Here is a 14,842-nt window from a genome sequence, read left to right as displayed (position 1 = left end):
TTGGGCTCATATTGGTGAATGTATGTGAAATGCGTCCAGAGGTACGAGGACACAGCAGCGAGACTTTAAGGCCCGATCCAGCCAACTTCAGCAAGAATGTGAACAAAGAATGGAGGTCCTCTTGGGAGCACCTAGGCTTTTATGTTATTATTATTATTGTTATGATGGTTTTCAATTACAATTCATTGTGGCCTCGTATGCTCATTTTGGTAAAACAATAAGGTCCTCTGGTGCCAAGTGTTGGGAGGTATTTTTGCCTGCCTCGGGACCCCGAAAGAGGTTAACGGCAGAGTCACGCCCTGAGAGAGAGAGACGACATCCTAATGATGTCCAAGAGCTTAATTGAATATTGGCGTTCTGCACACAAAGGCTAAATTGGTTCTGTCTGCACCACCTCTGCTGCAGGCTGATTTCTAACCTATTTCCACCATTTGATTCCCTGGGGGATCATTAAATGTGCCTGTTACCACGGTTACCCGCCTTTGTGCTTGTGATGCTTTTTGTGTGTCGTAGCCAAATGCTGTTATTTGAGTTATCGAATATCCTCCTTTCTTCTTCTGTTACTTTGACTTGTTCTTTTTTGGGGGGGTTAATGTATTTTGCATCATCCTGAGCCTGCTTTGTTTCCATGGCAACAAGCTCCAGATGGCAAGTGTCAATAAGACATGACAGAGCTCTATATATTCTCACTCTTCGACATATACTGATTTCACTGTATTATAATATAATATACTCTAGTATAGCATTATTCTTCATAACTATATACAGTACTGAAATACAGTGAACCCTCGCTACTTCGCGGTTTGACTTTTTTGCGGGGTTTTTAAGTTATATCTATGGACATTATTTACAGTACAGTACCCATCTTTATGTTTTTATTTAATTTTAATTGTTACTGCTAAGTAGTGTGCAATAATGTGATATCTTATGATATGATTATCCTATGAATAATATAATAGAGAGGGTTTTAAAAGGTCAAAATACACATTAAATAATTAAATCAATATGGTGTCTCTACTTCGCGGAAATTCGCTTATCGCGCCCAGTCCTGGAACCTACCTCCCGCGATAAACGAGGGTTCACTGTATACAGTATAGCAATTCTAAAATCCCACTAAGGAGCATACAAAATTCACACAACACAAATGCACTCACCACAAACATCACACACACTCAGCCAGCAGTGCATATATGATAAAGGCTGTGCCCATGCTGCACAGGAAACCATCTCCCCTTTATTTGACTGCGATGCCATTAATCTTGGTGGGGGTTAACAAATGCACTTGCATGGAGGGTAAATTTCACATGCAGACATCTGACAATGGGGCCATTGTGGCGGCGGCTGCAGCGCCCTGTTCTGCATTCAGTCAGGACCTTTGGCTTGGCTCCGGATCCACGGCTCATGTCAGGGGTTTATGTTTCATCTCCCAGATGAATTCGTTTATACAACACAGAGGATGTGAAAGACCCAGCAAAACCCCCGCTCTTTATGTGTTTTTCTTTGACGATAGCATTTTTCTTTCTGGCTGGGGAGGGCAAATAAATGTGATTCGCCATTTTTCAAAGTTTGGCCTTGTTGCTATTAGTCAGATAAATGTTGCGCTGGTGTCTTGTGTGTGTAGCCAAGCGAGCAGGCCAGCTCAACTCTGATTCACGGCTTTCTAAGATTCCTCAAGCCGCCGCCACAGCAGCTACCCTATTTCCCTCGCAGAAGTGCTTAGTCCTTCCAGTAATCCATTAGACTTCCATTAGCTCTGATTTGTGTGATTAGTTCTAATTAATCAGTTGAGTCTGTGGCCTTAGCTCCCCTTGCTCCTCACGTTTAATTTTTAACCTCATTTCTCAGCTCTCCACTGAGCGAGCCAATCGAAGAGTGAGCTCCGAAGCTGCCTTTGGTCTCCCAGTGCACGCACGCTTCTTCCAATCCACAGCTGTGACATGCTCCTTTCTTAACCACCTAAAAAAACGTCTAAATAATTTAGTACTGTGTTTTAAATTTGGGAGCTGCATAGATATACTGATATAACATTAGACAACCTTTCGTTTGTCTGCTTGGACCCACTCTGTGCTGGAGTCAGTATTGATCAGCCTTGTTACGCATCCCTCATTGTAACAGGACTTACTGATTATTTCGGAGCCCTTATTTCCCCCTTGTGCTTATGCTAAACACAGAGGCATCTTTAAGTGGCTGTCCCAGACAATCATAGAATAGCAGAGTCCAAATAATGTCTTCTTCAGCAAATATCTACTTATCGTTTGTGGGTTTGGTGCAGTTTCCCCCCCCCGCAGGATTGTATGGTGATAATCTATCTTCCTTACCCCTCTTGTCAGCCCTCTATTGCTATTATCATTATTGTGATAAATGAAGGCTCAATTTATCAAGCACCATTTACTCAATTTCTCTCTGTCCTCCCGCACGTGCATAGAACCTTTGTTTTAGTTCGTCAGTTTCTGTTCGTCCATCCCACGTTCCCACTCAGCTACATGGAAGCTCTCTTTGTGTCTGCCAGGGAAGACACAGCTTGTCACCCCGGAGCTTGCACACTCTGATCCAAGCTGCCGGAGGTGGCCCGGCTGCTGTCAATCAATCTGGAAGCGGGTTGGTGCTGGGCTGGGGAGGGTGTGATGTTGACACATAACAAGAGCCCCCCACTGTTTAGATATTCACTCTTTATTTTTGGAATGCGGCCGTGTGTCCTTGACTTGCGAGTGCTATCTGGGATGGAAGTACGCCCTTATACAGTCTGCTCAAAGATAATCATCATTAGTTTGCTTCTTGTTATCATGTATGTTACGTCATTCAATGTATTTGCATTTAACTGTGTACTGGCATGCAAAGATCAAGTGAAAATGAATAAGGTATTTGTTGTAATGATGATTATGCGAGCTCTCTCCATGCGCCTCTCGCAGGTCTCCGTGGTTCAATGGCTGGGGCTTCAATCTGCCTCGGGGTCAGTCTCTGCTGGATAAATGGAACCTCGTCCCAGAAGGCATCGACATCCTGATGACCCACGGCCCTCCGTTGGGTGAGTACAATTAACCAATCACAGCACCCCCCAAACACCGTATCTAATGGGTTTGTACCTCATTGTTCCGAATTTGCAGGGCTGTATACTGAAGGTGCCGCAGCTGGTGAAACAGTAGCAGAGCGAACCCTAAACACACTTCACGATTCAATATTTGTTTGACTTTATGAAAGGAACAAACATGTATTGTTGATTTTATCACCACAGGCTGACTGCGTTTTCTCTCTGGGTGTTTAGGCTCCCTTGTTTTTTCCCCTCCTTTTTTCTTTGTTGTGTTCTCCATCTGGTTTTATTGAGTGATTTCCTTCCCCCTTGCCTACGGAGGGGCTGCTGCTGCTGCTGCTGACGCTTCTGGGTTTGATTGCATGGAAACTCCATTTTGTACCACTGTGACAGATGCCACAAACAAGCACAATGATCAGATTTTGGTTGGAGGGTGTCTAAAGATACGTCAATACTATATGCTGGTTGTCTGAATCAAATATTTTAATGATATATACAAGTAGTTAAAATGGGGTTTGCTGTACTTGTGGCCGTTTGACTAAATTTACTTGATCAACTATAGGGCTAAGTTAGCGATCAATAAATCGGTTAGTAGATTTTTTTTATGGGGAGTCCTCGTTGTCCTAAATATTATTTTCATAAAATAGGAAAAGGTAAATGACTTGGCTTATTTAACTTGGTACCTGCTGTTTTCCCTTTGATTGTTTTATATTTATGGCCTGAATGTGTTTTTCAGAAACATTTTCTGTAATTATGACTCTACCACTGCGTTGACATTGATTACTACTGATTATTACTGATTACTATTGATTACTACGGCACATTCCAATTTACGTACAAATTCGGGTAATAAGTTTGTCTTAACCCAAGGAATCCCTGTAAATGAGACTTAAGTAGACAGCTACAGTAGTTCACTCCATTTTACCTCAAAGATCACTTAATTGACTAATCGGTTGTTGTGCCTATCCCTATTGTCCTAGTGTGTTTTTTCAATTAATGGCCGTTGGACATGACAATGTTACTTATGTTTATTTTATACATTTATAGGCGGCATTGTGGAAGACTGGTTAGCACATCCGCCTCACAGTTCTGAGGACCGGGGTTCAAATCCCGGCCCCGCCTGTGTGGAGTTTGCATGTTCTCTCCGTGCCTGCATGGGTTTTCTCCGGGCACTCCCGTTTCTTCCCACATCCCAAAAACATGCACGGTAGGTTAATTGAAGACTCTAAATTGCCCGTAGGTAGGAATGTGAGTGTGAGTGGTTGTTTGTTTATATGTGCCCCGCAATTGGCTGGCGACCAGTTCAGGGTGTACCCCGCTTCTCGCCCAGAGATAGATGGGATAGGCTCCAGCACGCGCGCGACCCTAGTGAGGATGAGCGGAACGGAAGATGAATGAATGAATGAATTATACATTTATGTTATAACGTGGCGGAATGGTGGACGACTGGTTAGAGCGTCTGCCTCACAGTTCTGAGGACACGGGTTCGATCCCCGGCCCCGCCTGTGTGGAGTTTGCATGTTCTCCCCGTGCCTGCGTGGGTTTTCTCCGGGCACTCCGGTTTCCTCCCACATTCCAAAAACATACATGGTATGTTGATTGAAGACTCTAAATTGCTCGTAGGTGTGAATGTGAGTGCGAATGTTTGTTTGTTTGTGTGTGCCCTGCGATTGGCTGGCGACCAGTTCGGGGTGTGCCCCGCCTCCTGCCCAATGATAGCTGGGATGGGCTGCAGCACTCCCCCGACCCCTGTGAGGATAAGCGGCTCAGAAAATGGATGGATGGATGTTATAACGTTTCCATGACATCCAACCCAAGAAAATTGACATTGACAAACTGGAGCGTTGCAAACATTGCTTAATTTAAAACAAAGGTGTATGGCATTTTACATAATAATTGACATGAAATTATCATTTTTAGAAAATATTCTCTGTGCACACAAACATTTTCACAACTGAATTGTGTGTCTGAAAGTGTTTTCTTTAAAGCTTCAAAAGTAATTTGCTCAAAAACAAAAACTCCCTCTTCCTGATATGATTTGGCCAATCTCCCTTTCTATTGTTCTAATTTCGCTAAATAATCTTAATTCAGCCAATGTCTGCACCTAAATAAATTGTATATAAATAATCTAAATAAATTGCATTTTGTGAGTGGCATTACTACCAATCAGTAATTCTGCTATAACGAGAGACATCTAATGATGAATCAAGACGGAAAAGCAAGCTCGTAATGGTGAAGGCGAGAGGAATATGTAATGACTCAATTGTCTGGTTGCTTATGTTTAAATGCATTGCAACTGGTGTGACTTGCAACATAAATAATAAAAAGTGGAAATGACTGCATGATATATAACATGGGTTACTGAGGTAGTCATGTTGTTTAAGTTGACTTTGTGTGGCTTCACAATGAAGGCCATTCATTGCCATCTACTGTCTCATTCTTGTCAGCGTTGCAGAAACTGCAAATTGCTTAGACAGGATGAGCAGCATGCCTTTCGACTATGAAATGTACAGTGAACTCGGGCTATTCCGCACCAAGACTCTTTGAGAATAGCCAAAATTTGTAAACAGTACAGTATATTTAAAACAAAAAGGATTGTCTGAATTGGTTTGTGTGCGTGCAGGTTTCCGAGACTGGGTTCCGAAGGAGTTACAGAGGGTTGGCTGTGTGGAGCTGCTCAACACGGTCCAGAAGAGGGTGCGACCCAAACTCCATGCCTTTGGAGGCATACATGAAGGTAGGCTGCCCTTTTGGTTTTCACATATCTCTAGCAATTCGTAGCATGAAGAAAGGTGCACTGTAGCTAGGGATGAAATGGTTAACTGATAAAGTTTTAAGACATTTGATATTGATTTCAATGATTACATGACGATATGTGACGTTGGGGTATTCTCTGTCGCAGGCTACGGCATCATGACAGACGGTTACACAACATTCGTCAACGCGTCGACCTGCACCGTCAGCTTCCAGCCGACCAACCCTCCCATCGTGTTTGACCTGCCCAACCCTTCCAGCTCCTGAGAGCAGAGGAAAGGGGGGCAGGTGGCACTTGGAAAGAAGAAAACAATTTTCTACAAGTATGTCGATTTAAAAACACAAAAAACAAAGAATGTGTTTTTTGCAAACTGATGGTCCTCTCCAAAATGATGAATATTTGGAGACGTGTCAGGATAGACAGGGCAACGTAGACTTAAAGGAGAATATCGGTGTTCTTTTTTTTAATTATTCTGGTATGTTCTGTGATTCAGTTTGCCAAACACAATCAACAAGTTTGGCAGATTTCATATAAAGGCTTTCCTTTCCATTAATTTTCCAATTATGAGCCCCTTTTTTTGGCCTGACTTAAATTACTGACTTAAATTTCATCTCAGAGCTCCAGTTTCTTTTCTTTTTATCACAGGGAGACAAATCCATTAACCACACCGGAATGCAGAAAGAATTTTGGGAGGCGGACACTGGTATTCTCCTTTTCCAGGGGGATTTTGTGATTAAACAATCTTGCTCTTGATAAATATTGTCCACATCTGTAAGATAAGTGATGCTTTGTGAATTTGTACAATTTCCTTGTTCGGTTTAACGTTGACCGAACAATGAATGCCCTCAATGTGTTACTGTTGTGTCATCTATTTTGTGTTTAGTTTTCATTTTTTTATTTTTTGTTATTGGCTGACAGAGACGCTGCCTTAAACTAGCTTTAATGTTCTCAGCTAGAGATCCACTCTCTCTCTCTGTGAGATCAGAGAAAAAAAAAATGTCCTTATTTATTGTCAAACACCTGGCGGACGCAGGGACCGAAAGCTATTGAATTACAGCCCAAATGTTTACTTTATAGTCAATCCCATTCAATGACTCCTGATCTAATTTGGAAAGTTAATGTATAAAAAGTATATATATTATATATTCATGTTGTAAAACCTCTGTACTGAAAGTTTTGTTTGAAGGGGGGAGGAAAGATTTTCCTTTATAATTTCCTTGACAGAAAATGTAATCGTTTTTTAATCTTGATCATTTTGGATGAAAGGAAAAGAAAAATTTTCAGTCACAATCCATCAGGTGCTCTTTATTCCCAGCAACGCGCCTGCCTAAACATGCTTAAGTTGTCCTTTCAAGTGTCAAATCAGATTTTTTTTTTCCTGTTTTATTTTGCTGTTTTCTTTCTAATTTTGCACTGTGTGTAAATGCAATCTTGCTAGCACAAAAAAAAACATTGCCAATAGTAGTTTTGACTTTGCTGCTGTAAATGCTCTTTTCGTGCTCTCTCTCTCTCTTTCTCTCTCTCTCTCTCTCTCTCTCTCTCTCTCTCTCTCTCGCTCTCTCTCTGATTGTATGGAAATGTTAGTCCTCTCTTTTCAGTTCATTGTGATATATTTAGCTGCCTTTATATGCAAATAAAATTGCAGATTTTTACTTATGAAACTGTCTTGACTTTTAATGGTACGCAGAGCCTTTCTTTAAAGCGTCCCTGTTGACGTGCAGTAATGGCGTCATTAAGGACCCATAGAAAATCCATCCATTTTTTGTACCGCATCCCAAAGAAAGTATATTTCTAAATGCCACTCACATTGTTTTGTGGAAAGCGTCTGTACTTGAAAGTCACTTTGCAAAGCAAAAGGTTTGTTTTGCTAAATGCCAAACTTATGTTTTTATTGTATGTTTTATTTTAATAACATTTATCCATCCATCCATTTTATTCTACTTATCCGAGGTCGGTTCGCGGGGTCAGTAGCTTTAGCAGAGACGCCCACACTTCCTTCTCGCTACCCACTTCATCCAGCTCTTCCGGGAGGATCCTGAGGCATTCCCAGGCGAGCTGGGAAACAGTCTCTCCAGCGTGTCCTGGGTCGTCCCCGGGGTCTCCTCCCGGTGGGACCTGCCCGGAACACCTCACCAGGGAGGCGTCCGGGAGGCATCCGAATCAGATGCCCCAGCCACCTCATCTGGCTCCTCTCGATGTGGAGGAGCAGCGGCTCTACTCTGAGCTCCTCCCGGATGACCGAGCTGCTCTATCTCTGAGAGCCCGGACACCCTGCGGAGGAAAGTCATTTCGGCTGTTTGTATCCAGGATCTTGTTCTTTCGGTCATGACCCACAGCTCGTGACCATAGGTGAGGGTAGGAACGTAGATCGACCGGTAAATTGAGAGGTTCACCTTTCAGCTTAGCTCCTTCTTCACCACAACGGACAGATATAAAGTCTGCATCACTGCAGACGCTGCACCGAGCCGCCTGTCGATCTCCCGTTCCATTCTTCCCTCCCTCGCGAACAAGACCCCAAGATACTTGAACTCCTGTACTTGGGGCAGGATCTCATCCCTGACCTGGAGAGGGCACGCCACCCTTTTCCGACTGAGGACCATGGGCGAGGGTGTAGAGCTTTCCACTGTTCCACGGCCAGGACGAGAACCACACTGCTCCTTCTGAATCTGAGAGTCGACTTCCTGACCGACGCCTCTCTCTGTGGGCAACTCCAGAGTGGAAGACAGTCTAACCCCTCTCAAGAGGACTGGTACCAGAGCCCAAGCCGTGTGTGGCGGCGAGTCCGACTAGATATAGTCGGAACTTCTCAGCCCCACACACCAGCTCGGGCTCCTTCCCTGCCGGAGAGGTGACATTCCCTAGAGCAAGCTTCTGTAGTCGGGGATCGGATCGCCAAGGTCCCTGCCGTAGGCCACTCCCCAGCTCACACTGCACCCGACCCCTATGGCCCCTCCCACAGGTGGTGAGCCCATGGGAAGGGGGACCCATTTTACCCTTTCGGTCTGTGCCTGGCCGGGCCCCATTAGTGCAGGCCCAGCCACCTGGCGCTCACCTTCGAGCCCCACCTCCAGGCCTGGCTCCAGACGGGGGGGGTCTGTGACCCGCGTCCGGGCGAGGGAAACCTAAAAGTCAACAATTTAACCTAACGTATATTTTGGGAATGTGAGAGGAAGCCAACCAGATAACATGAAAACTCACACCAGGGTGTGGAATTAAATTTAAATTTAAGACCTTTCTTATAGCACATTAATTTACATTTGTGGTTTAGTGGTTATTACACACTTCTCATCTGCCAACATTAGTTTCCTTTGATGGTGACCTCACAAAAAAAAAAAAAAAAAACAAGCAACACACTTGTGGAGCTAATCTTTTGGATGATGAAGTCTTACAAGATTTGGTTTGAACTTTTGCAGTATATTTTTCCCGAAAGCTGTAGTTGAACTCCAAAAAATGACTTTGACTCTTGACTAATGGAGGTTTCACTTTATAACCCAATGGTGCGTGTGATGTTGCATTTTACGTTGCACTCACCAACTCTACTCAGCCTCTAGAGATATTCATTTGGAAAAAAAAAAATACAGACCATGAACTAGAGCATAGCAATAAAATCATTGTTGGATCTCATGTCTCACATGATTTCATCAGGTTTCCTTCCTTTCCACCTCTCGCCAACACACATCTAGTGTAGTCCAAAAATAAAACAGGCTTGACTTGTAAGGCGCCTCTGCCATCCTTTTTTCCCACCAACCCCCTTCTCTCGTCACCACAACATCAAAGCAGCCCAACCAATTAGCTATTCCCCGAAACAAGAGCGGCAAAGCATGGCCTCGAACCCACCAGATCCCCCCGCACATTACCATAATCCAGTCTAATCATATTAACACGGGCCGCAGACGAGCAAGGGGAGACATGGCTGCATACAGGCACCTCTAGTCTGCATTGAGAGGCTGTCTCTATAGGCTTGGGGATGTAATAAATACTTTCGTGTACGCCATGACCCTTTAATGAAGCACAACACTTTTTTTGATCTATTAACTCAACACTATATTGTATATATGCACATTCAACAGATTATAGAAGTTTGTGAAAACAACAGCATGTAGAACTCTCGTATTCACATATAAATAGCTTCCAAATCATTGTGAAGGTCCCCTCACTGGATTCTAATACTGCAAGAACTGGCTCTCTGTCATTGGCGTCGGAACTACGGGTTGCCTAATTAAGAGGTCCTATGACATTAATTCTGGCTGCAACTAACGATGACTTTAGTTATTGCTTAATCAATGAATCAGATTAAGAAACAATTAAATTCCCATCCCTTTATTAAAAAACAGAACATTATTCCAAATGGACAGCGCAGAAAATACACAAACATAAACTGATTATGATTCATTTAATGGTTTACACCGTAACATGACAATAGGCAAGAAGGTTCCCAAGTAAAAGATGTTTGTAAATCTCTTATTTTGATGAAACACAAAGATACAGGTAATCAGTCATGAAAGTAGACTGATTACTGGAGGACTACAAAAATCTGAGAATATTTATTGTTGAGAGAATGAAATTAGGAGGATTTGGATCATGGTCTCCAAATGGTTAATCCATCCATCCATCCATTTTCTGCATCGCTTCTCCTCACGAGAGTCCCAGCTAACTGCGGGCGCGAGGCGGGGTACACCCTGAACTGGTTGCCAGCCAATCGCAGGGTACATATAAACAAACAACCAATCGCACGCAGTCATACCTACAGGTAATTTAGATTCTTCAATTAACCTACCATGCATGTTTTTGGGATGTGGGAGGAAACCGGAGTACCCAGAGAAAACCCACACAGGCACGGAGAGAATATGCAAATTCCACACAGGTGAGGCCGGGATTTGAACCCCGGTCCGCAGAGCTGTGCTAACCATTTTTTACCGTGCCACCTAAATGGTTAATCGATTAGCAAAATAGTTATCGATTAATTCCATAATCAGTTGTCGATGAATTGATTACTTGTTGCACCTCTTATATTAATACTACGAGTACTAGTGCTGTAGTTGTGGTAGTATTAATTGTAATGATATCAACAACTTTGGGCCTTACAGTTCGGAGGTTGGGGGTTCAAATCCAGAGCCGCGTGTCCACTGCGAAGTTTGCATGTTCTTCCCATGCTTGCATTTGTTTTCTCCGGGTACTCAGGCTTCCTCCCGAATTCCAAAAACATTCATGTTAGGTTCACTTAAGAACAAAATTGTCTTCAGTCTGAAATGGTTATTTCTGGCAACCAATCAAGGGTGGACCACACCTCTCGCTGAAACTCAGCTGGAATAGGCTACACCCTAATAAGGATCAAAACAAAGAAAATGGCGGCACAGTGGAAGACTGGTTAGCACATCCGCCTCACAGTTCTGAAGGTCTCGGCCTCCCCTGTGCGGAATTTGCATCTTCTCACCTTGCCTGTGTGGATTTTCACTCTTTGTCTCGCTGAAATTCCTGTTTTAATGGAGATAGTCCTACAGTATGTCCTCTGTGGAGCTGTGTAAGTGGCCCATGCAATGCAAACATTGTCAAACACAAATACATGCTTCCATGTGGATTTGTACACACTGTACATCCTTGTGAGGAGTGTGTCTCTGGAGAGAAAAAAAAACAAAGAAACCTTTGTACTTAAATGACCTCAAGTGTATGTTTTGGGAAAACAATGACTTAAGTCGTGGAAGGTCAATCCTGTTTGGCAATTTAGCGATGCACACGTTAAACCAACATTTTCGCCATGTCTATATACACATTGATTTGGTGAGATGACATCATGTTGGTAGTAGACTGTAGATTCCACCAGCAAACAAGGAGAAGACAGCTTTAGAATGAAGGCCTTTAAAGATTTAGCTCCATTTACATTTGTATATGGAGAATGCAGATCCTCATGTTGGTGAGGAAAATAAAATTCTAAAATTCTGCTACTTATAGAGAAGGGGAAATTCTCATAATGATGCCTGTTCAATGATGACCTGTGCCAAATGAGAAATGTGCCAAAATATCTCATGACATTTGCCGTTTAATTTACATCACCCAACGATCACTAGGAATTTTGCCAACTGTTTGTCCAAAACATCTTTTTCCCTATTCACCTTTAATTTGATCACTTTTTGTTTGTTTTATTTGGGTGTCTTTCCTTGAAGACGATATTGTGGGAAAAAAATTACTTTTTACAATTTGTTTGCTTTTGTCTTTTTAAAAATATTTGGTGCTACTTATAACCAGCAAAGTGGTTTTGTTCTTCCTTTCTATCTGCTTTAATTCTGTGAAAGCTTCTAAAGCTATTGCAGAATCACCAGATACTAGGGAACCTCTTGCCAGAGGCTGGCAGGCTAAACGGTCCATGGTGTGGATGTATTGGATCCCTGATTATCATCCGTGCTCTGGCCACACAGCATTTGTCTCCAATATCCTTACCACTCTCTGGAGAGCTTTCCAGTACATGGCTTTGCAGACCAAACCAAGATCCACAAGTTGCTCTATCACCCATCTGCTTCCTTTTATTTTCTCTGATGAAGCGCACCACTGTTGTGTCGTCCGCATACTTAATGATGTCATTTGTACTGGATCTGGCCTGACAGTCATGGATCATCTGGGGGAAGAGTAGCAGGGTCAGGACGCATCCTTGAGGAGAGCCGATACTCAGGGAGATAGTGCTGGAGTTGTTGTTCCCTACTTGCACACACTCCCATCTGTGGTGCTAACACTTAAGGAGGGTAGTTTGCTCACCAGTTGAAGATGGGACAGGCTCGGGTAGGTTGCGGAGGAGATGGCATCTTCTGTGGAGCAGTTGGAGTGGTAAGCAAGCTGAGAGGAATTAAATGAATGGGGGGAGTCAGGAGTTGATGTGTCCTTCACCAGCTTCTCGAAACACTTCATCATGATAGGAGTGGGTGTCACTGGGTGATGGTCATTGAGGCTGGTTGGCTTTTTCGGTCACTGTTATTATGATAGCTGTGGTAAAACATTTTGGAACAATCTTGCAAGGTGCTACAAATGTCTGTTAGTACCTGGGCCAGTTGGTCAGCACATTCCCTTAGCAGTCTTCCACAAATTTAATTGGGACCTGCTGCTTTCTGAGTGTTGACCCTCTTGAGTGTCTGCCAGATGTCAGCTACCTTAAGCATGAGGGCCTGCTCATCAGAGCAGTGGATGGACTTCTTTGCCTGGTTGTTGTTCAGTGCCTCAAACCATGCAAAACAATTGCTCAGTTTTTCTCGGAAGTCTGTGTCCTCTTTACAGTTTGGTAGATTTCCTTTGTAATTTTGATAGATTGGATTCCGTTCTGGCAGTGGCCTCATTTTGCAACCCTGATGGCCAGTTCAGAATAGCTCTTGCTGACCTGAGTGCAGTTGCGTCTCCAGACTTAAATGTAACATTCCTTGCCTTCAGCATGCTGCCTCACCTTACTGGTCATCCAGGGTTTCTGGTTCATCCTAAAGGTAATTTTTCTGATTACACAAACGTCCTCAATACTTTCCTTGATGTATGCGGACAAAGAGGCATTCGTCTGTCGGTGAGCTGGTGTGCTGTGGCACCCTCTTTGAACAATGCCCATTGAGTGCATTCAATGCAGTCCTGTAGTGCTGACATAGCACTCTGAGGCCAGACCCTCACCTGCTTCACTGTTGGTCTTTCTGTGATCAGCAGGGATCTGTATGCTGGTATTAGCATTACAGATTACTGATCTGATGAGCCAAGGTAAGGTCAAGGGAAAGCTTAAAGTGTCTCATGTAAAACAGCTCCAGAGTGAGTCCACATGGTGGTAAAAATTGGGGAGAACTGTCTTCATACCTGCCTGGTTTCAGTCACCAGCAATTATAAAGATGCCATCTGCATGAGCAGTTTGTTGTTTATTAGCGGTACAGCTCGTTCAGGGCCTCCTTCACATTAGCACTAGTTGGACTTACACAGCTGATATACAGAAAGCAGACAATATCTTAGGAAGTCACAGTCACTGTTTTAGTCAGTGGTGATTTAAAGGCCTGAACCCAGAACCTCTCGACTCTGAGGCAATCATGCTAACCACTACCCGCTGTGCACCTTAGAGGCTGACAGGAGTGGGCAGGAGTGGAAACCATGGTACAGTGGAGCCCCACTATTTGCTGGACCGCGAATAGTGGGGGTCCACTGTACTATAAATTTTTTTTTTTTTAAACATAAATAAAAAAACAATTAGTTGTGAATGATGAACTGCGATATCTTAAGTGGGGAACATTGCATGAGCATTGACATGGTATTATTTTTATTTGGAGTACCCTTTTCAGTTCTCATGTTTTCTAAGTCTCAGGATGTTTATGATTGAGCTGTCTATCAATTAGATTTGAACAGTGAACTGTGGCTGATGCTGAGTGTGTGTCAGGGTGCTGCTGATGGATACTGATCAACACATACTCTGAGCAGGCACCGTGTGTGTATGTGTGCGTTGCCAAGTGACTGCATGCACTTATAATTGGACCCCATCGCACAAAACTTGTACACATTACTGTCATTTGGAGATCATTAGGCTCACGCACAATCAGAATGAAACAATTCCACAAACTACAAACATGCAGGGTCATTCTTCCGGTGCCACATTCTTTCTGTGTGATCCCACTAAAAAGAAACTCGTTTCATTGTTCTGTATCAATTACGTGGCATGCAAAAGAAATTAACATTGTCGAATTGAATAAACACACACACACATAAATGGGAATTCACAGCGCACATAAAGATCTGTAAATCAGTGAGGCGTTCAGGTTTAATGTAGTCACGAGTGTAAAACTTAATTTAATTAAATGGAAAGTTCACCGGCTAATGATGCAGCTTTGCTAATTATTTTCCAATTTAATTATTCCACCGCAGGGTGAATTGATGCCGTCACCTCTCCTTATGTTACGACTTCTAAAGGAGCGCTGATTGAACTTGGAGTGAATTAACCCCTTAACTGCGCCAACAATATATGATTATGATTATCACCGATGGATCGGTTGAATTGCGGCAAATGATGAGTACTTCCTTCGTGTCTCAACATCACCGCCGACAAAAGCATCACTATGACA

At 43.2% G+C, this 14,842-nt stretch overlaps 1 protein-coding gene across 2 annotated transcripts in view; it reads left to right on the top strand.

Moving 5' to 3' along the window:
* The window catches only part of mpped2a (metallophosphoesterase domain containing 2a), a 73,437-nt gene extending 66,038 nt beyond the window's left edge, over positions 1 to 7,399 (top strand). For both annotated transcript variants that reach the window (XM_061702200.1, XM_061702191.1), the window contains exons 5-7: positions 2,910 to 3,025; positions 5,652 to 5,765; positions 5,931 to 7,399. In XM_061702200.1, the coding sequence (XP_061558184.1) occupies positions 2,910 to 3,025; positions 5,652 to 5,765; positions 5,931 to 6,049 (349 nt within the window). In that variant the 3' untranslated portion in view covers positions 6,050 to 7,399. The remainder of the gene's footprint in view (positions 1 to 2,909; positions 3,026 to 5,651; positions 5,766 to 5,930) is intronic.
* The last annotated feature ends 7,443 nt before the right edge of the window (positions 7,400 to 14,842 follow it).

Source organism: Phycodurus eques, chromosome 2, assembly GCF_024500275.1.
Source record: "Phycodurus eques isolate BA_2022a chromosome 2, UOR_Pequ_1.1, whole genome shotgun sequence".
Classification (NCBI taxonomy): Eukaryota; Metazoa; Chordata; class Actinopteri; order Syngnathiformes; family Syngnathidae; genus Phycodurus; species Phycodurus eques.
The sequence above is the reverse complement of the archived record's forward strand: the minus strand, read 5'-3'. Positions and strand labels throughout refer to the sequence as shown.